At 44.6% G+C, this 22,649-nt stretch overlaps 1 protein-coding gene across 1 annotated transcript in view; it reads left to right on the top strand.

Moving 5' to 3' along the window:
• Positions 1-19,577, top strand: part of LOC147700956 (interferon-inducible GTPase 5-like) — a 47,506-nt gene extending 27,929 nt beyond the window's left edge. The window contains exon 3 of the mRNA XM_086929787.1: positions 15,730-19,577. Within this exon, the coding sequence (XP_086785913.1) occupies positions 15,730-16,915 (1,186 nt within the window). The 3' untranslated portion in view covers positions 16,916-19,577. The remainder of the gene's footprint in view (positions 1-15,729) is intronic.
• Positions 19,578-22,649: the final 3,072 nt, after the last annotated feature.

Raw genomic sequence — 22,649 nt, 5'->3', positions numbered from 1 at the left:
TTGGACAAGAGGAACTGAACCGGAGTCTTTGTTTAAAAAAATGTAAGCCCAGGAGGCAAACGCACCTGCTTCAGAAACGACTTTGAAAGTCAGAAGCAGATTCCGGCGATGCCACACTAGCCCTTCTGCCGCTAGGCAGATACAATTAGTAAATTTGTTTATGTGGTAGTCACCCCTGTTATTTGCTGCTGCTGTGAAGCTTCAAGGAATTTACTTTAAGTGCTAATAAAAAACAAGTTTTAGTGTTATCCACAAGAGTATGGCTAGGCATGTCAAGATATCCAGTGCTTGAAATGGAAAAATAGAAGTGTAGGTAATCTGCAGTTAAAAGTATTAAATTTTTTCTAGAAAAGTGCAGGTAGCCTCCTTCTCAAAATAAAAATAAAAGTGCAGGTACTTAGTACCAGACAGCACCGGCCCATTTAGAGCACTGAAGATATCACAATAAAAACCCACAGTCCAAACTTTCATCCCTTCCAGCGCTCTGGGAGGACGGGCAGGTAATCGGAAATGAGGTGACCCTGCGTGCTGGTCCAAGACAAGCACGTGCGTGGACGGTGACCTGGGAGGTTGTCCTGGGAGGGGAGGAGTCCGTTTGCACTGACAAAGGAAAGGGCCGGAGGGATGAGCTCATTGTCAGCGCCGTCCGTGCATCGTGAGGCAGCCAAGGGCTTCAGTGGGAGGCAGCAGCCACGCGCGTCCCAGGCAGCGCGCGAGGAGTAAAGGGAGAGAGTATGGGGTGCACGCAGTATGGCGTTCGAAGTCAGGAGAAAGTGCTCGCAACAGAGAGAGTGAGACGCCACAGGGCAAGGACACGGAAAGAAAAGAGGAGAGAGAAAGTAAGAGGCAGAGAAGGGGGAACTGTAGCAAAGGGCACGGAAATGAGAAAAGAGATTGCAAAGAAAGAGAGAGTGAGACAGTGACAGATTGGGGTAAAGCGAGAAGAGAAGGGAAACGGAAGGCGAAGGAAATGGAAAACTAGACAGACTGAGTGAGGAAAAAGAGGTATGGGCTAACTTGAGAGGAATGGAAAACAGAAAGAAGAAAAAGGGGGTGGAAAAGGAGATTGGAGAGATGGGCAAGGAACACAAGATTGAAGATGAGGGTAGTGGCCGGAAAGAAGGACAGAAACAAAAGATGAAAGAAAGAGAGGGGAACTGATGGAAAGGAGGATAGGTAGGTATATAGACAACAGATGAGGTATTGTTTGCACCCTATCCGTTAGAAGCGTAGACACAGATAAATTAGGCAGATGAAATGACAGACAAATTCGACCGATAAACCGGAGATAACTAGACGGGCAGACATTAATCGAGCAGACCACGCGGCTGACTTTCCTACATGGGACAGGGCAGCTGCACTTCGGGAGCTCCCTGGGAGGCTTTGCTCCATGCATGCACTTGTCTGTAGAAGTAAACCGAACGAGGCTGTGCGCGAGCGGCGACACTTACCCGCAGGTGCACCCGGCGCTCTCCAGTCGCGGCTCCTCGGCATACGGCCTCCAGGTCACCCCGGACATGAGGCCTCGGACGGGCGTGTCCCAGCTGAGGAGGCGCGCGGCTCGGCGGGGTCAGCTGAAGGTGCCTGGGTCACGGCTTCTCTGAAGCTCCCGTCAGCACACGCACGCTCCCTCCCGCCCCGGCTGAGCCTCCTTGGGGTCCCCGGCCATGTCTGCCTCTTTATAGGCGCGCACACCCCTCGCCACCCCACCAGCCGGCGCCCCGGCCCCATTGGCCGCCCTGTGCCAGCTCCTGTCACCGCGGAGCAGCGCTGCAAGTGGCCATTGGCTGGCAGGCAGGGGAAGCCCCTGGGGGCAGAGGGGCCAGGGGGCTGGTTATTGGGCTGCCGGGAGGGGTGGGGGCTCCGCGGCTGGGGAGACGTGGACATCTGCTCCACATGCATATTTCATAAAGAAGAAATAGATGAACAGACGAGAGGGAAAGTGACGGAAGGAGAAAGATCAGGGAGGAGTAGGAAAGCTGCCCCACCCCCATGGCAAAGAAAAGGAGGGGCAGAACAGAAGGCAAAGAAAGAATAGAAACGCTTCAACCCCCTCCCCCCAGCAAAGAAGACAAATCTACCCGTTTTATTAACTCTGTTAGTTAAAGTGAAGCAGCAGTGTAAGGAGAGCGTGACCGGGCGTGGGCTTTGTAGGCCCCCCTCTCTCTTCTCCCCAGGGTCTGCAGTTACATAACATCGAAAATCTGACGTTTCCTATCACCACCTGTCAGTACCTGGCCAGAATTCTAGCATGACTCTTCGTTCCCCAAAAATATCTAGTAAAAGTTCATGATAACATTTCTCCAGTGCATTGAGTCCTATCCCAGTAGCGTTGTGCGCTAGACAGTGATATTCTACTTTGTGTTTACATTTGCTTTGCAATCTGTAGATAAGTTAAAACCCTATTATGTACTACGTTAGCTTTAATAACTAAATATTGTCCAACCTGCCCACAGGCTGTTGGGTTGGGCTGTTGCACCTGTAGCACGGTCTGTGCGTGACCATGCGTGCTTGTCTGTCTGTTCCAATCAAGGCTTTCTTCTATTCTAAGTTGATAATGTAAATCCTGTTGTATTTTATGATATATTAGAATCTAATATTTACCCTACTGGAAAGTAAAAAAACAAAAAAAACATGGCAACACGTGGTATACAAAAATAACAAGATATTCGGTGTTTTAAATTGATTTTGCCTCACTGACCCTTTCAGCTTTCCGGAAAAGTATGCTTGATTCGTACAGGCAGGAAAGATACAGTGGAACATTTCCAGTCAGCGTAAAAAAAAATATGTTTGCGTGGGCAAAATATTGTTTTTCCTTGAGGACCAAATAAACAATTTTCTCGATCAATGGTGAGGGAGGAAGGAATTCGTGATCCGTTCAATTCCCTTGTTTAAACATCAGCTAATCAAAAGCGGAAGGATCACTTGTCCTGCATTGGAGGATCACTTGTCCTGCATAACATTGGGTATGCGGTCTCAGTTCTAGTCCCAATAAAAAAACCCTCATTAACGTGTTGTTTTTTTGGTTGTCTCTGAGCGGTATATTTACGTTCTCCGCTTCTTACACACGTTTTTGCAAAATCATGGGGTTTAGTGGTTTTGCAACCTCCACCAGGAGGTAATACCCTTTGTTATAACAGTAGTGACCAGAAATGGTGCTAGTGAAATGGTGAAGTGAATTTAAAAGTCTCTCGGTTCTGGATATAACTTTTTATTCGTTCCGGAGTTTTTTGAGACAGTAAAACTAATGTAGGTGATTGAGGAGCTAGTTATGGCTCTATCACGCAATGATTGTAAAAAAGGTCGACATGTTTCAGCCCTTGTTCGCCAACAGGTCGGGTGGGCTTTCTTCAGGACCAGGGTGAGGTGAAAAGGTGAAGGATACTCCTAAGAATTACTTGGTGTATCTCGTTTCAGAACGTCATTCATTATTGTTCTGATAAGGTCCTTTATTGGTACCTATGAGAGAAGGATGTATAGAAAGTGATAGCTAAAATAGAACAAAGGGAAGGGATATGGGAAAACTATAACATTATTTACAATGACATACACTATCCAGTGTGGTAGGGTATGATCGATTTTATACTCGCTCTCCAACCCCTGCACAATGGGTCAGGTCAACTCTCTCGGTGGCTTAGGCAAACTGAATATTGGTCGACAGTCGGGTTTATGCATGGATATTGACTGTATCGATGTTAAGTGAAAAACGGATATCATTTCTCTTTTATAGGCACATTCATTGGTTCTCATCAGTCATTCACTCGTTCATTTTCAGTCTTGAAGGCGTATTTCATGTACCTTCTTTTTTCATAATTCATACATCCACCATATATTCAGGGAAATGGTTCATATAGCAAATATAAATAACACCCTATCCAGTGAGTGTCATTCCAGCATGCAATTAGCTTTGTCGTGCTTTTTTGATGCTTTCTTTTGTTTGCGAGGGCATGCGTATGGTAAACGAACTTTAAGGCATTCAAGTGCGTGATTATGCGCGCTAGTACGACGCGTGCTCCCGTCATTCACATACCTTTTTTTATTGGTCTATTTTGACCTCATCGGAATCTGTGTGGGTCAGCGGGGGCCTAATATAACAAAATAGGACCTAGTATATCTTGTTTTCAGAGTGATACATTACGGTTTTGTAGCGGTCGTTCTCTCTGCTACCTTCGGCCACCTCGTCACTCGTCTTGTGCTGACTCTGCCACTGCAGTCCCGGAAACTCGTTCTACTTTCCGGGTTCAGTGTTTTAGTTCGTGTGAAAGGATAAACATGGTCAAAAGACTGCGCTGAGTCTTTTTTTGTGATAAGATGTTAATTCCGAAATATGTTTAATCCTTATGCATTGATAAGTCGCACTTTTTACGATTATTTAAAGGGGTGTTATTTTAGAAAATGCTATGGTTTATGGAGCCAGTTATTGTTGAATGTATCACTAGTTCCATTTCACTTATAGATACTCCCCCATGGGATGCTATCATTTAGTCCTTCACGGTCTGTGCCCAATCTATGCACCCATCTTTGCTCTTTTTCAAAGAGGATGTTTTCTGTATTGTGGTCTTTTTGGGACAGGGTTTCCAAGACAACCCAGGTTAGGTCATTTACTGTGCTTCTCGCCTCCAGAAAATGTGTTGACATTTTGGTTGTTGCTTTCTTACATTTGATGTTGCTTTTGTGTTCACATAGGCGAAGCTTCACTTTCCTACAAGTCATGCCTATGTAACGTTTTTCGCAGGGGCATGTGATCATATAGATCACATGGCTTGTGTTACAGTTAGTGTGATTCCGTAGTTGCCATTTCAGATTTGGTAATAGTTGAATCTCCTTTGTTACCTTCGTTAGGTGGCAGACTGAGCAGGAACCACAGGGATAATGGCCAGTGACTGGGTTGGTATTCCAAGGTGACATCGTTATTGCTGGTAGTTTTTTCGGTTGGGGCCTGGTATGTACAAGTATATCTTTTAAGTTTTTGGTCCTTTTATTTGCAAACCTGGGTTTGGGCCATTTGATATTCGCAGATGTCAAAATTCTCCAGTTTTTGTTCACACTTTTTTTAAGATTGTTGCTTCCAGGACCGTACGTAGTTACACATGTCAAAGTTTCTATGTCTGGCTCATGTATGGCAGGTTCTAGGAGTCCGTCTCTGTTTTGATTACGTGCTCTCTTCTTGCATTTTTCGATAATTCTTGATGGGTAATTCCTGTCTCTAAGTTTTTCACTGAGTTCATTTGCTTGTTTTTTGTATTCTGTGGTCTCGCTGCAATTCCTGCCTAACCTCAGGAATTGGCTATAGGGGAGATTTTCCCTAAGTGGTCTAGGGTGAAAGCTTGAGAAGGAGAGTAAACTGTTTTTAGATGTTGGTTTATGGTAAGTTTTTGTTTGGAGAGTGGACCTTTCTGCGTAAATGGTGATATCCAGGAAATCTATATGTTTTTTATTGGCTGTGTATGTAAACTTCAGCCACTCATCACATGCGTTTATCCAATTGTGAAAGTTTTTCAAGCTCTCCATATCTCCCTCCCAAATCAGTATGACGTCGTCAATGTAACGACACCAAAACAGAATTTGTTTTTGGAAGGGATTTGCCGGGTTGTTGATATACTGTGCCTCAAAGCTACTCACATACAGCCCGGCTACGCTAGGCGCAAAAGAGCTGCCCATAGACGTGCCATGGCATTGCAAATACATGGTGTCATTATACAGGAAGTAGTTTTCTGCAAGAGCCATCTTGCAGCATTCTAACACAAAGTGTCTTGGAGTTTTGTGATCCCAGTCCAGCTCAAAGAGAGTTGTTTCTAACATCTCTAGAGTCTGTTGTTGAGGTAAGCTCGTATAGAGACTCTCAACGTCTAATCCAACTAACAGCATAGTTTCTTCTGAATAGTTGAGGGTTTTTAAGAGATTGAGTAGATCCCGGGTGTCTTGTAGGTAGGTTGGTGTTCTCTGGACGATTGGTTTTAGGTATTGGTCCGCAAATTGAGACTGTGGTTCTAGTGCAGAACCAATTCCAGACACTATGGGTCTTCCTGGTGGTGGAGTACGTTCCTTGTGCGTCTTTGGTAAGGAATAGAAATACGGAATTCGAGGGTTAGTTGTTTCCAAGAATTCTGCTTCTTTTTTTGATATCCAGTTGTTTAGTTCTGCTTCCTCAGTCATCAATTTTATCGTCATTCGTAGTCTTGGTGTGGGATCAGTGTCTATCTTGCGGTAAAATTTTTGATCAGATAGTAGGTCCAGGCATTGTCGGTTATACCCTTCTTTTGTGAGGAGTACAATCCCTCCCCCTTTATCCGCTTGTTTTATGATTATGTCTTTATCCTCTTTTAGTTCTTTCAGGGCCTGTTGTTCTACACTTGATAGGTTTTGAAAAGGTTTTTTGATGGTATCTTGCAAATTATCTATGTCCTTCATCAATGCTTGTTCGAAAGTTATTATTTCGATGGGTACTTGTGAGTTCAGAGGGCAGAAAGTAGATTTTTTACGAAGGGTAGTATCTCCATCTGGTGTATAGGGAGGTTGATTTTCAAAAAAGGATTTTAGTTTTAGTTTTCGGCAGAATTCAGCTGCTTCACACTTCATTTTGAAAACATCTAGGTTTGGTGTTGGCACATAACCAAGTCCTTTGTTGAGTACATTTTCTTGATCTTTTGTCAGGACTTTGTCTGATAGATTTACTATGAGGTTGTTGTGCTTATTCCTGCTCTTCCTTTGGTTACACTCCTGGTTTGTACTTGTCGTGGTTGCTCCTGCCAGGTTACTCCTCTTTGTCGTGGTCCTCGGTTGTTCTGGCCTCTCCCTAAAAAAGGACGCCCTTGTTGGAAATTCTGTTGTTGCATTGCATGATTCATTGGGGTTGGGCCCTGGAAATAAGGGTCCACCCACCCCTGAAAGTGAGGATTGAAAGGCGGAAAGGGGATCATTTGGTGATTCATTGGGTATTGAGGTATTCGCCACTGGTTGCGTCCTCGTCTATTGCCTCTCCTGTTGCGGTTCCTTCCTCTGTAGTTTGTGGAAGACTCATCTCCGCTCCAATCTGACCCGTCGGTGGAAGAGCCACTGTTGGAGCCATTATTGGATATATTCTCATTGGGATCGAAATCCTTGCTACTGTATGGGTGGATTTTCTCTAAGGAAAATTTCTTTAGTTCTCTTCCCAATTTTTGTAGCTTCTGTTGTGTAAGGTATTCCTGGGTCTGCTTCATTTCTTTATTGATTTCTTCTAATCGGTCTTTGTATACCGTTATGTGTACCATGTTATTCAGTTTGGTCTCTATGACTTGTATTTTAATTGTTAGTTCGTCAGTAATTTTCGTAGCTGTTTTTATTATCAGTACTAAATAATCAGGGGTACATTTCCACGAAATAGCTGACCAGTCTTTACGAAAGGCTAGGTTTTTGAGGAAAATACGTGGAGCGTTGGTTACCCAAAGTCCTTTGGGTGCTGCGTTAACCCTCAAGTACTCGGTCATTATTATTCCATGGACCGCTGTTCTTACTTGTTCTTTTTTAAGTTCAGTTAATTCATCCCATTCAGTATTATTTGCCAAAGTCTGAGAGAGGTCCTTATCCAGTAACAGTTGAGGTCGAGCGAGTATTTCATCTATTTCCTCGGTTGAATAACTCAATCCTAAGTTGTCTGCCATCTTCCTTGCGCTTCCTGATTTTGGAGTGCAGAGTTGGTTGCAACTAGTTTCTCCCACAGCTGTGCGCTGCTCAATATTCTCGATCAATGGTGAGGGAGGAAGGAATTCGTGATCCGTTCAATTCCCTTGTTTAAACATCAACTAATCAAAAGCGGAAGGATCACTTGTCCTGCATTGGAGGATCACTTGTCCTGCATAACATTGGGTATGCGGTCTCGGTTCTAGTCCCAATAAAAAAACCCTCATTAACGTGTTGTTTTTTTGGTTGTCTCTGAGCGGTATATTTACGTTCTCCGCTTCTTACACACGTTTTTGCAAAATCATGGGGTTTAGTGGTTTTGCAACCTCCACCAGGAGGTAATACCCTTTGTTATAACAGTAGTGACCAGAAATGGTGCTCGTGAAATGGTGAAGTGAATTTAAAAGTCTCTCGGTTCCGGATATAACTTTTTATTCGTTCCGGAGTTTTTGGAGACAGTAAAACTAATGTAGGTGATTGAGGAGCTTGTTATGGCTCTATCACGCAATGATTGTGAAAAAGGTCGACATGTTTCAGCCCTTGTTCGCCAACAGGTCGGGTGGGCTTTCTTCAGGACCAGGGTGAGGTGAAAAGGTGAAGGATACTCCTAAGATTTACTTGGTGTATCTCGTTTCAGAACGTCATTCATTATTGTTCTGATAAGGTCCTTTATTGGTACCTATGAGAGAAGGATGTATAGATGCATAAACCCGACTGTCGACCACTATTCAGTTTGCCTAAGCCACCGAGAGAGTTGACCTGACCCATTGTGCAGGGGTTGGAGAGCGAGTATAAAATCGATCATACCCTACCACACTGGATAGTGTATGTCATTGTAAATAATGTTATAGTTTTCCCATATCCCTTCCCTTTGTTTTATTTTAGCTATCACTTTCTATACATCCTTCTCTCATAGGTACCAATAAAGGACCTTATCAGAACAATAATGAATGACGTTCTGAAACGAGATACACCAAGTAATTCTTAGGAGTATCCTTCACCTTTTCACCTCACCCTGGTCCTGAAGAAAGCCCACCCGACCTGTTGGCGAACAAGGGCTGAAACATGTCGACCTTTTTCACAATCATTGCGTGATAGAGCCATAACAAGCTCCTCAATCACCTACATTAGTTTTACTGTCTCAAAAAACTCCGGAACGAATAAAAAGTTATATCCGGAACCGAGAGACTTTTAAATTCACTTCACCATTTCACGAGCACTATTTCTGGTCACTACTGTTATAACAAAGGGTGTTACCTCCTGGTGGAGGTTGCAAAACCACTAAACCCCATGATTTTGCAAAAACGTGTGTAAGAAGCGGAGAACGTAAATATACCGCTCAGAGACAACCAAAAAAACAACACGTTAATGAGGGTTTTTTTATTGGGACTAGAACCGAGACCGCATACCCAATGTTATGCAGGACAAGTGATCCTCCAATGCAGGACAAGTGATCCTTCCGCTTTTGATTAGTTGATGTTTAAACAAGGGAATTGAACGGATCACGAATTCCTTCCTCCCTCACCATTGATCGAGAATATTGAGCAGCGCACAGCTGTGGGAGAAACTAGTTGCAACCAACTCTGCACTCCAAAATCAGGAAGCGCAAGGAAGATGGCAGACAACTTAGGATTGAGTTATTCAACCGAGGAAATAGATGAAATACTCGCTCGACCTCAACTGTTACTGGATAAGGACCTCTCTCAGACTTTGGCAAATAATACTGAATGGGATGAATTAACTGAACTTAAAAAAGAACAAGTAAGAACAGCGGTCCATGGAATAATAATGACCGAGTACTTGAGGGTTAACGCAGCACCCAAAGGACTTTGGGTAACCAACGCTCCACGTATTTTCCTCATAAACCTAGCCTTTCGTAAAGACTGGTCAGCTATTTCGTGGAAATGTACCCGTGATTATTTAGTACTGATAATAAAAACAGCTACGAAAATTACTGACGAACTAACAATTAAAATACAAGTCATAGAGACCAAACTGAATAACATGGTACACATAACGGAATACAAAGACCGATTAGAAGAAATCAATAAAGAAATGAAGCAGACCCAGGAATACCTTACACAACAGAAGCTACAAAAATTGGGAAGAGAACTAAAGAAATTTTCCTTAGAGAAAATCCACCCATACAGTAGCAAGGATTTCGATCCCAATGAGAATATATCCAATAATGGCTCCAACAGTGGCTCTTCCACCGACGGGTCAGATTGGAGCGGAGATGAGTCTTCCACAAACTACAGAGGAAGGAACCGCAACAGGAGAGGCAATAGACGAGGACGCAACCAGTGGCGAATACCTCAATACCCAATGAATCACCAAATGATCCCCTTTCCGCCTTTCAATCCTCACTTTCAGGGGTGGGTGGACCCTTATTTCCAGGGCCCAACCCCAATGAATCATGCAATGCAACAACAGAATTTCCAACAAGGGCGTCCTTTTTTAGGGAGAGGCCAGAACAACCGAGGACCACGACAAAGAGGAGTAACCTGGCAGGAGCAACCACGACAAGTACAAACCAGGAGTGTAACCAAAGGAAGAGCAGGAATAAGCACAACAACCTCATAGTAAATCTATCAGACAAAGTCCTGACAAAAGATCAAGAAAATGTACTCAACAAAGGACTTGGTTATGTGCCAACACCAAACCTAGATGTTTTCAAAATGAAGTGTGAAGCAGCTGAATTCTGCCGAAAACTAAAACTAAAATCCTTTTTTGAAAATCAACCTCCCTATACATCAGATGGAGATACTACCCTTCGTAAAAAATCTACTTTCTGCCCTCTGAACTCACAAGTACCCATCGAAATAATAACTTTCGAACAAGCATTGATGAAGGACATAGATAATTTGCAAGATACCATCAAAAAACCTTTTCAAAACCTATCAAGGGTAGAACAACAGGCCCTGAAAGAACTAAAAGAGGATAAAGACATAATCATAAAACAAGCGGATAAAGGGGGAGGGATTGTACTCCTCACAAAAGAAGGGTATAACCGACAATGCCTGGACCTACTATCTGATCAAAAATTTTACCGCAAGATAGACACTGATCCCACACCAAGACTACAAATGACGATAAAATTGATGACTGAGGAAGCAGAACTAAACAACTGGATATCAAAAAAAGAAGCAGAATTCTTGGAAACAACTAACCCTCGAATTCCGTATTTCTATTCCTTACCAAAGACGCACAAGGAACGTACTCCACCACCAGGAAGACCCATAGTGTCTGGAATTGGTTCAGCACTAGAACCACTGTCTCAATTTGCGGACCAATACCTAAAACCAATCGTCCAGAGAACACCAACCTACCTACAAGACACCCGGGATCTACTCAATCTCTTAAAAACCTTCAACTATTCAGAAGAAACTATGCTGTTAGTTGGATTAGACGTTGAGAGTCTCTATACGAGCTTACCTCAACAACAGACTCTAGAGATGTTAGAAACAACTCTCTTTGAGCTGGACTGGGATCACAAAACTCCAAGACACTTTGTGTTAGAATGCTGCAAGATGGCTCTTACAGAAAACTACTTCCTGTATAATGACACCATGTATTTGCAATGCCATGGCACGTCTATGGGCAGCTCTTTTGCGCCTAGCGTAGCCGGGCTGTATGTGAGTAGCTTTGAGGCACAGTATATCAACAACCCGGCAAATCCCTTCCAAAAACAAATTCTGTTTTGGCGTCGTTACATTGACGACGTCATACTGATTTGGGAGGGAGATATGGAGAGCTTGAAAAACGTTCCCAATTGGATAAACGCATGTGATGAGTGGCTGAAGTTTACATACACAGCCAATAAAAAACATCTAGATTTCCTGGATATCACCATTTACGCAGAAGGGTCCACTCTCCAAACAAAAACTTACCATAAACCAACATCTAAAAACAGTTTACTCTCCTTCTCAAGCTATCACCCTAGACCACTTAGGGAAAATCTCCCCTATAGCCAATTCCTGAGGTTACGCAGGAATTGCAGCGAGACCACAGAATACAAAAAACAAGCAAATGAACTCAGTGAAAAACTTAGAGACAGGAATTACCCATCAAGAATTATCGAAAAATGCAAGAAGAGAACATGTAATCAAAACAGAGACGGACTCCTAGAACCTGCCATACATGAGCCAGACATAGAAACTTTGACATGTGTAACTACGTACGGTCCTGGAAGCAACAATCTTAAAAAAAGTGTGAACAAAAACTGGAGAATTTTGACATCTGCGAATATCAAATGGCCCAAACCCAGGTTTGCAAATAAAAGGACCAAAAACTTAAAAGATATACTTGTACATACCAGGCCCCAACCGAAAAAACTACCAGCAATAACGATGTCACCTTGGAATACCAACCCAGTCACTGGCCATTATCCCTGTGGTTCCTGCTCAGTCTGCCACCTAACGAAGGTAACAAAGGAGATTCAACTATTACCAAATCTGAAATGGCAACTACGGAATCACACTAACTGTAACACAAGCCATGTGATCTATATGATCACATGCCCCTGCGAAAAACGTTACATAGGCATGACTTGTAGGAAAGTGAAGCTTCGCCTATGTGAACACAAAAGCAACATCAAATGTAAGAAAGCAACAACCAAAATGTCAACACATTTTCTGGAGGCGAGACGCACAGTAAATGACCTAACCTGGGTTGTCTTGGAAACCCTGTCCCAAAAAGACCACAATGCAGAAAACATCCTCTTTGAAAAAGAGCAAAGATGGGTGCATAGATTGGGCACAGACCGTGAAGGACTAAATGATAGCATCCCATGGGGGAGTATCTATAAGTGAAATGGAACTAGTGATACATTCAACAATAACTGGCTCCATAAACCATAGCATTTTCTAAAATAACACCCCTTTAAATAATCATAAAAAGTGCGACTTATCAATGCATAAGGATTAAACATATTTCGGAATTAACATCTTATCACAAAAAAAGACTCAGCGCAGTCTTTTGACCATGTTTATCCTTTCACACGAACTGAAACACTGAACCCGGAAGTAGAACGAGTTTCCGGGACTGCAGTGGCAGAGTCAGCACAAGACGAGTGACGAGGTGGCCGAAGGTAGCAGAGAGAACGACCGCTACAAAACCGTAATGTATCACTCTGAAAACAAGATGTACTAAGTCCTATTTTGTTATATTAGGCCCCCGCTGACCCACACAGATTCCGATGAGGTCAAAATAGACCAATAAAAAAGGTATGTGAATGACGGGAGCACGCGTCGTACTAGCGCGCATAATCACGCACTTGAATGCCTTAAAGTTCGTTTACCATACGCATGCCCTCGCAAACAAAAGAAAGCATCAAAAAAGCACGACAAAGCTAATTGCATGCTGGAATGACACTCACTGGATAGGGTGTTATTTATATTTGCTATATGAACCATTTCCCTGAATATATGGTGGATGTATGAATTATGAAAAAAGAAGGTACATGAAATACGCCTTCAAGACTGAAAATTAATGAGTGAATGACTGATGAGAACCAATGAATGTGCCTATAAAAGAGAAATGATATCCGTTTTTCACTTAACATCGATACAGTCAATATCCATGCATAAACCCGACTGTCGACCAATATTCAGTTTGCCTAAGCCACCGAGAGAGTTGACCTGACTCATTGTGCAGGGGTTGGAGAGCGAGTATAAAATCGATCATACCCTACCACACTGGATAGTGTATGTCATTGTAAATAATGTTATAGTTTTCCCAAATCCCTTCCCTTTGTTTTATTTTAGCTATCACTTTCTATACATCCTTCTCTCATAGGTACCAATAAAGGACCTTATCAGAACAATAATGAATAACGAATAAAAAGTTATATCCGGAACCGAGAGACTTTTAAATTCACTTCACCATTTCACGAGCACCATTTCTGGTCATTACTATTATAACAAAGGGTATTACCTCCTGGTGGAGGTTGCAAAACCACTAAACCCCATGATTTTGCAAAAACGTGTGTAAGAAGCGGAGAACGTAAATATACCGCTCAGAGACAACCAAAAAAACAACACGTTAATGAGGGTTTTTTTATTGGGACTAGAACCGAGACCGCATACCCAATGTTATGCAGGACAAGTGATCCTCCAATGCAGGACAAGTGATCCTTCCGCTTTTGATTAGTTGACCAAATAAACAAGTCAGGTCCCGGGCCGTGCTGTGATTGGCTGACGTCATAGGGGTGTCCCGGGCCGGCAGCCAATCACAGCGCTGCCCGGGAAATGACGTCACGGGGGTGTCCCGGGCCTGCAGCCAATCACAGCGCGGCCCGGGACACACGGCAAAAGGAGCGGGGCTTAAAAAAAGACCCAGAAACGCCCCCGAATCGCGTTTTCCCGAGAAAGCGTGTTTGACAGCCTCTGTCTCCCAATGGCTAGCCTCCATTTATGGAGCTAGCCAATGGGAAACAGAGGCTGTCCGAACATCCTTACTGTTGACAAAAGTTTTCGATCTGGGAGGGGCACTGCGTGCCCTCCCCAGGTCGAAACCTAATAAGAGTACCACTCAGTAGAGAAAAGGGAGGGTTTGACAGGCGAACAACCACAAGGGCGCTGAACGTTGCAAGTGTAGTGAAAAAGAAGAAATACTAGGGCATTCACTGTGCCTCTGTATGGCACAGTATTAAGGAAGAAAGACTAGAGCACTGCAATAAAAAAATCACCCACAAGATGGCCACCATAGACTAACAAAATGCCACAAGCAAAACGGGATATTTAAAGTGCAATTTCCAAAATATAGCTGCCAACTATTAGCTGAAAAGTAGAGTAAGTGTAAAAAGTAAATGGCTGATATAAGAACAGTTAAAAATACAGACAGGAACATAAAGGACCACTAGGTAAGGCAATGAGATGGTAAAAACAGGCCAATGGCCACATGGGCTTCAAGCCTTACAGCTATTGAAAAAAATTAAATCGACAAGGGCTCCACAACTGACCAGATGAAATATTTTGCCTCCACGTGGCTCAATGCTAGTCACTACATTTAGGGTAGTGCCTATGCACACAGAAGTAAGAAGCTTAGCTCTAACACTTGAACAACGTTCCTAAAAGCATGAAGCCCAGTCCTCAAGATAACCTACAGCTGCAGCTTTGAGGAGCTGCTAACATGAAATAAAGTCAGGTGGACAAGTTGGGGAAACATTCACATTTTTCCCCAGCAGATCTCCACTTGTCTCCTCCTAAGATTCTAAGGCTCAGAACACCAATACATCATGCAGAACATGCCTCTGCTTAACTCCCAATTATACACACCCACACATACATTTGCTACTATTTCACGGTCACCCAAACACAGTCATCAACCTTTTTTGTCCCACTCAAGATCACCAAAGTGTTTGTTTCCAAGCCTGATTCTTAAATAGTGTTATTCTCCAGACTCTCCCATTAGATAACCTTCTGGCTCAAGGCAGCTCCTTGAGTGGTTATGGATGTGTTCAATTAAAGGAGATTACAGTACAGTTCTAGCAGACCAGTGGAAGTGTCCAGTAGCAGTAGCGTGAGGTCTAGGACTAAACTTGCTCTGTTCTGCGTAAGTCAGTCGTCGTGCAGTGTTTATCTGGCCAGAGGGCTCCTAGGACAACTTCAAGTCGGCTGGTCCGTGCAGAGGGCTGATGGACCTGGTGATGGGACTGACTCTGATCCCGCCCTCTAGGCCCTTCATCTGCAGGGGTCTGTTGACAAACCTCTTTTCTATATCTTACAGTCCACCTCTGATTACAAATGGTTGTAAAATTGGAATACATTTGAGAAATAGAACTAAAAAAGGTAGGTCACAGCCTTGTGGGGCCACATTGTGTACCACAGTCCAGATTTATGAGTGGTACATGAGGAGAGGGAAGTTGGGCTGGATGCGCTTGCAGCTTCAAGGGAATGGAGTGGATTAATGTGGGTGGGTGCGATGCATGATGTTGGTGTTGAGATGTATTTTGTGGCAAAACAACTCTTTAGAATTCCATGGTGAAGAGATGGTATGACTGTAGAGGTATCTGCTCTGATGATAGAATACTGCAGTGTTTCAAGGATCTGTGATGTCTCGTTTCAGAAACCTTGAAGGGAGCGTGGATGACTTCATGTGGTGGAGCGAAGAGAAGCTGCAGCAGTTCTACACAGCCTGTGATGCCGGTGGGCTGGCTGACCTCCCTGTGCTCCTTCAATCCGCCCTGGACATGCCAGTCAATATCCGACTAGACATCGGCGTGATTGGGGAGGTGGGATCTGGAAAATCGGCCTTCATCAATGCTGTGCGAGACCTCACGCTCACCGAGGGAGACGCGGCTGAAACTGGGGTGATTGAGACCACATGGAAGCCCACCGCCTTCCCACATCCAGAATTGCCCAATGTCTACATTTGGGACCTGCCGGGATTCGGGACTACGGAGATGCCCATAGAGGTGTACCTGAAGCACCTACACTTGGAGCGCTATGGCTTTTTTATCATTGTGGCCTCGGAGCGCTACAAGCATGCCCATAGCTGTCTGGTGAAGGCTATCACCGAGCTGGGAAAGAAGTTTTTCTTGGTCCGGAACAAAATTGATTCTGATGTGGAAGCCAGCCTGAAGCAACGAGGCTCGGCCGCCACTGACGCAGGGAAGTTGCAGGAGAAAGTCAGGCAAAGCTACCTTGATGCCCTGAAGAAGGACATAGTGGGAGAGTCACAGGTGTTTCTAGTTTCCAGCCTGGACCCCCACAAGTTTGATATGCCCCAGCTCCGCGGGGCCCTGGTAGAGCAGATCCCAGACCTGAAGAAGCAGGTGCTGCTGCGCTCTATACCAGCCATTATTTTCCAGGTGGTTCGATGGAAGAGGAAGAAGCTTGTGAAGGATGCCTGTGGAAAGGCCTTGCAGAGCTGCTTGTATGCCATTGAGAAGCCCGGACAGGAAGCCATTGACACTGTGGTTTCTACACTCTCTGATTATGCTGTTGGCTTTGGCCTGGATGAGAATAGCCGAGAGGTTGTGGCTCAAGCCACCGGCAAAAGCCCAGAGGACCTGCAAGCTGAGATACGAAGCCCACTGGTGAAGGCTATCGACCCTAGCCAAATCACGAAGCTGGTTTCTGCACCAGTGCCGATCGCATCCCTAGTTTGGAACTACATGCCTTACTGGGGAAAAGCCAGTAGCCCTGCCGGAATATCCCTTGAGCTCACTTACAAACTGCTGAAGGATACCATCTGGGACATGGGGGAAGATGCAGAGAGAGTCTTGCGGAAAGCATACGACCTGACCTAAGCGAAGCACAGCCCACGTATGCTAGACAGAGAACCCCACTCTAGGCGACTGACTGCCACTTCCACTCTCTGGAAGCACTTGACCAGATGACAACCATAGCTCCATCATCTTGCTTCCACATTTGGCAAACCGCCCCATAAAGATGTTCGTCTCATCTGCCTTGTCCTGCCCCAGACTCAGTAGGAGTCACAGTAAACCGGATTGTTGAGTTGAATGTAATGAATGTCTAAGTTTAAAGGACCAGCCTTGAACTTCTAAGTCAGCCCAAGCGATCCTCAGAGGCGAGCCATCTTCCCATCTCTCTCTCGCTCATCGTGCACCTGATCTCCAGCCTACTGAGAAATTGCTATATTAGGCACCCGCCTCCAAAAATCACGACACTAATTCCTGTTGCGGATATATGGATGCTACGTCGTCCTTGATCTGCCAGATGGCTGGATGAGTTTGGACATTTCTGCTGTAGTCTGTGGCTGTCTTTTGGTCACAAGTTTGAATCTCAGCAGGATTAGCTCTTCTTTCAATCCTTTCAAAGTTGACAGATTTAGTGTTATGGATTAGATGTTTCTGAGTTTAAATTTAGCGCCTGCACAGATGCATTTTGGGGTGATCTAGATTTCCTCCTCGTAAAACAAATTTTCTATTAGATGTGTTTGTATCAAATGGTAAGAGTATTTGGTTTTTTCACCAAAAATGTGGGTTTCCTGCCTTTTTGCCGTGAGCTGGATGGGCAGTGAACATGGACACTGCTCCGACCTCCCAGGCTGAGTTCAGAGCTGCAAGTACAGCTGTAGGGTGGTGCATAACCACCGGCTGGTGGCAGTACTTCAGATTTTTGGGTGGATCTGGAGCAGCGTCACTTAAGGGTTCTGAGTCCCTGAGCAGTGTTGGCTGACTGACCGTATCAGCGGAAGAACACACCTGTGGAAAGAGGTAGCTAGGGTTTCCTCCTCTGGCCAATCAGACAACCATTAGTGCAGCAATACACTCTTACGAGTCTAATCATAATACTGCATTGGCAGCAGTGACACCTGGGCCATTACAAACAGGGTGCATTATCTTTGTTTATGCCATTTAAGCAGGTGTGCTGGGTGCAGACAGAGAGAGGGTGCCCTCTTACAACAAACGTGCTAACACAAACAGTGAAGTACGGAGCAGCTGCTTCAAAGCCGCTATGTGTTTCTCTGTGCAGGCTACAGCCCACCTGCCCCACGGAAAGGAGTCACAGGTCCCACTGTATGCGGGTGCCATGGGTGTCCATGCAACCCCTTTCTACCCTTGAGGGGCCAACTCCTAGGGGGAGCCCTGACAGTGTGCCACCTTTTTGTGAAGCACTACCAATGTCCCTCTGAAGGGCAAGTTTGCCTTTGCGCTCGTGTTTGTAATACGGCGTGAGTGCAGCGGCGAAAATAATCCCTCATTTACATGGGTCCAGCCCCATGCAAATGAGTGAATACCCTCTCATGTTAGTGCTGATGCTACATGTGTGCCAGCTATAAAAACTTTACAAAAGTGACTGCGCAAATGTCTGCAGCCCCTTCCGTAATACCAAAGCCCCCGGGGGTGGGGACAAGGGCACACAACTTTGTGCCTCTAGGGCACTTTCCGTAATATGACCACTACTGTCCAATCTGGGGTTGATTATGACATGTGTGACACCTAGGATGCAATCACAGTATATCTTTGGCAGAAGGGACTCTCAGGGCGACTAGTAAGATTACACCGATTGTTTCATCAGATTTCGTCACTTGCAGCTGAATCATAGTATATCCATGAGAGCTGTGAAAGCTCAATGTACAATTGGTGCAGAGTATTGGTAGCTGGGACAGCTTGTGACCAATCGAAGTATAGCAATGTCAGCAGTGATGCCTAGTTTCCCTCCAGTGTATATCACTTGCAGTTGTAACAGCCTGATACCCAATCAGAGTACATAATGAGAGCAGTGACGTTGTGTCCTATCAAAGCATATCATTTCCAGCAGTGACATCCTGATGTCCAGTCAGAGTGTATACAGTCAGAGTATATACTCTTAGCAGTGACGTATACGTAGAGTGTCCTATCAAAGCATACGGTGAACATCCTGGTGCGCAGTCAGAATATGTACTGGCAGAAGTGATATCCTGGTGCCAATCAAGTGTTTCATCCGTAGTAGTGACAGACTAGTGCCCAGTCCGAATATATCTCGGGCAGCAGTGTCCCTTGTTGTCCAGCCAGAGGGTATCTCTGGAAGCACTTCCAATCAGCCAGTCAAGCTCTAACTAGTTACCCAAGCAAAGTTATTGCATAGTTTCAGAGCTGTTAATAACTACATGGGTATAGTATTGTTGAGTACACTGTGGTGTCTGTTGGTCTCCATTTATCCAATGGGCGTGAGGGTTTTTTACCTCGTGCGAAGGAAAAAGAGCAATAGCTCTATAGTGCACTTTGATTCGTACATCCCTGGATGGTGTTTGGTAATAGAGCCATGACCCTTTCAGGTAGACCCACACTACTAAGGAAGCAGGGCTTTCTTCAGGAAAAAATTACAAAGAAGTTACGTATTTTACAATATTGAAGTATTTATTAATTGAAGGGCACTGTTGGGAATGTAGATCAATAATTAATGATTTTAATGCTGTTCATAAATTATAATCATTGTATCAATAATAAAGTGTTTGTGCATTCACGTTGGAGTTTTTGTGTTGAACTTGTTGCCCCAGGAGCATGAACGATGGACAACCACTTGTTGTCAGGTGAGGCTCGGAGGAAGGGCAGTGGGACCAGGTAAGCTAAAGGGAAAAGTACCCAAGGTAGGGCGGGGGTCTCTGAATGGTTGGTGAGGCCGAAGCAGTCGGTTATTTATCTAACCCTTCACTAACGCGGCGATAGAGACGATGCAGAGTTCTGATATCTGCCATGAATGGACTTACGAAGGTGGTGTATGACTAACAGTCTCGAAATGCATCATGTGAACCTAATTAGAAGCTGGTACCACTGACAATCTCCATCCCAGTAAAAGTATGGCATTTATTATTTTTCACACATGATGAGCAGAGTGGCATAGAGCATGGTCCTGATGAATGCCAAGAACCTTTTGGTCTGTAGAGGCAGAAACATGTTGACCTGATTCCAATAGGGGAACATCCATAACCCTATTTCCACTTAGCTTGTTAAATCAATACATTGGGCGTATTTATGAAGATTATTCTCACCCACCAGGAGATAGTTTTAACTCACACCCATTTAGATTTTGTTTTTCAATCTGCCCCTAACTCAAACCCTAGATTGGATGACATAAAACACCTTGCGCTCCTTTCCTACGGGGGAGTTGTAGCCTACACTGGGTACCTTGTGGTCTCAGTGTGAAGAGGGTACCCAATGATGAAGCATGTCACCCTAGGGTGAGTGAGGGTTCTTGTCTTAACACATGATTGAGTCTTTCCCCTTCCCCACTCTTTTGGTTGTGCTCTTCACAATATAACATCCGGGTACCTATTTGTGAGATAGATTGTATGGAGTGGTACCGTTGATGGTAATAATTACTCCCTCTAGACACTGTGAGATACTATTTATCCAGTCCTCCCAGTCTTTGAGAGGCAGTGGGTTTCTGGAGAATGAACAGGCTTCCTCTGCTTCTATATGTTACCCAGGGATCTTAATACCTAGAACGGGCTGCCTCCGCTAGGTTATACATCCCAATGTTACTAATACATAGAAGGTGCTTCCTATGATCAGGTGTGGATCCCAAGGTTAATCAGCTCAGGTTTACCTGCCAGGGTTACTAATCATAGAACGAGCTCCGTAAGCTCGCGGATACTTCCCAGTGTAACTAATATGCCTTGAACGGCCACCCTTGGCTTTTATATGCTTGACATGTACTAATACCTAAAATAGGTTTCTTATAATTCGGGTATGCATTCCAGGGTTACTCAGCTCGAGTATATGCGCCAGTGTTAGTATTCCTAAATGAATTGCCTCAGCTCTGGTATACATTCTGGTCTTACTTATACCTAGAACAGGCTTCCTAAGCTCGTACATGCTTCCCAGGATTCCTAATACCTAGGACGGAATCTCTCAGCTCAACTATACATCTCAGTGTTACAAATACCTAGTGCCTGGTGCTTCAGCTCCTTATATAGTTCCCTGGATTACCAATACCTAGAAATGGCTGCCTCAGCTTGTATATGCTTCCCATGGTTACTATTACTAACAGCTAGCTCTGATGGAGGCATCTAGCCGCAGATTCCCTACCTATGAAATTTCCATGTGTCAGGCTGGATCTGGAATGTTTTTTTTAGCAGTCCACCTGCGCGTCGGTAGGTAGTTTCGATCAACTCCGCGTAGACATCGTATGGCGTTGAGTTCACAGTTGTGACGTCTGCGTGGTCTATATAGGTGGTCTATATAGGCGCCATCTAGCTGACTTCCGTTCTTTTCTTTCAGTGCAGAGCCATCCAAGAAAGTTACCCCATGTCATTTTTTGGACGACTCTTTCTCAACTATTTCTTGGGGTGTAGGTTGCCAAAAAAGAACTTGGGATTCAAACCGTGTAAAGACACCAATACTGGAGAGCCACAGTTTACAGGTAAGTAACTTTAGTTCTTCTCCAGTATTAGGGTGTCTTTCATAGATTCACATGCTTGAATAATAATAGAAAGGAGTACGCCAACACATGAGTCATAAAAGGCAATAGGAACAAATGCAAGCAAAGAAATGCACATATGAACATTGCATATATATGAAATAACCTTTTATGAGAGGAGGCGGGAAGAAACTGAGGCTCACCTTCATCTGAAGAGATTCCTTAGCACCGCTCGACCCACAGCAGTGTCTGCAGCGTCAGCTGTCTCCAGACAGTAGTGCCTCGTGAACGTGTGCCTGCTTGACCACTTTGCCGCCCTGCAGATCTGATGTAGAGGCACTCCAGCAAATAGGGCGGCAGAGGATGCAACTGCCCTCGTCGAGTGTGCTCGCACTGGAGCAGAAAGAGGCTTGCCAGCCCGTTGATGGCAGAAGGAGATGGCAGAAGAGATCCATCTAGTAATGGATTGTTTAGTGACCGGATGTCCTCTGCGCATTCGTCCATAGGCCACAAAGAGCTGGTCTTATTTACGAAAAGCAGCAGTGCGTTGGATGTAGAATTTGAGACAGCGCTTCCAAGTCCAAAGAATTAAGAGAGCGCTCAGTGGGAGACTAAGGGTCTGGGAAAAAGGTCTTGAGAATGACAGGTTCATTAAGGTGGAAGTCTGAAGGAACATTAGGAATAAATTTAGGATTCGTACGAAGTGTAACAGCATCCCTGGAGAATTTAAGAAAAAGAGGCTGAATGGTGAAAGCTTGGATGTCGCTCACTCGCCTGGAGGATGTAAGTGCGAGGAGGAGGGCAACTTTCCAAGTAAGGAATTTTAATTCCGCTGAATGAACGGGCTCAAAAGGAGGTGTGATAAGACCAGATTCAAATGCCAAACGGGTGGAGGACGCCGGATAGGAGTAAACATCTGGAACAGACCGTTAAAGGACTGACGAATGATCCGAGAGGAGTAGAGTGACATGGAACCATCATGGCGAAAGCAGGAAATCGCGGCCAGGAAGACTTTAAGAGTGGAATGCGAAAGTCCCGACTTTGCCAAAAGGAGGCAAAAAGGCAGGGTTTGCTCAGGTGTGGCGAGCAGAGGATCGATTTTCTCCTTATGCCATCAGATACAAAACCGTTTCCATTTCAGTTTATAGGTCTTAACTGTGGAAGGAGCGTGTGCCT

The sequence above is a fragment of the Lissotriton vulgaris genome, chromosome 7 (assembly GCF_964263255.1).
Source record: "Lissotriton vulgaris chromosome 7, aLisVul1.2, whole genome shotgun sequence".
Taxonomy (NCBI): domain Eukaryota; kingdom Metazoa; phylum Chordata; class Amphibia; order Caudata; family Salamandridae; genus Lissotriton; species Lissotriton vulgaris.
Note: the sequence above shows the minus strand (reverse complement) of the source record. Positions and strands in the feature narration are given on the sequence as shown.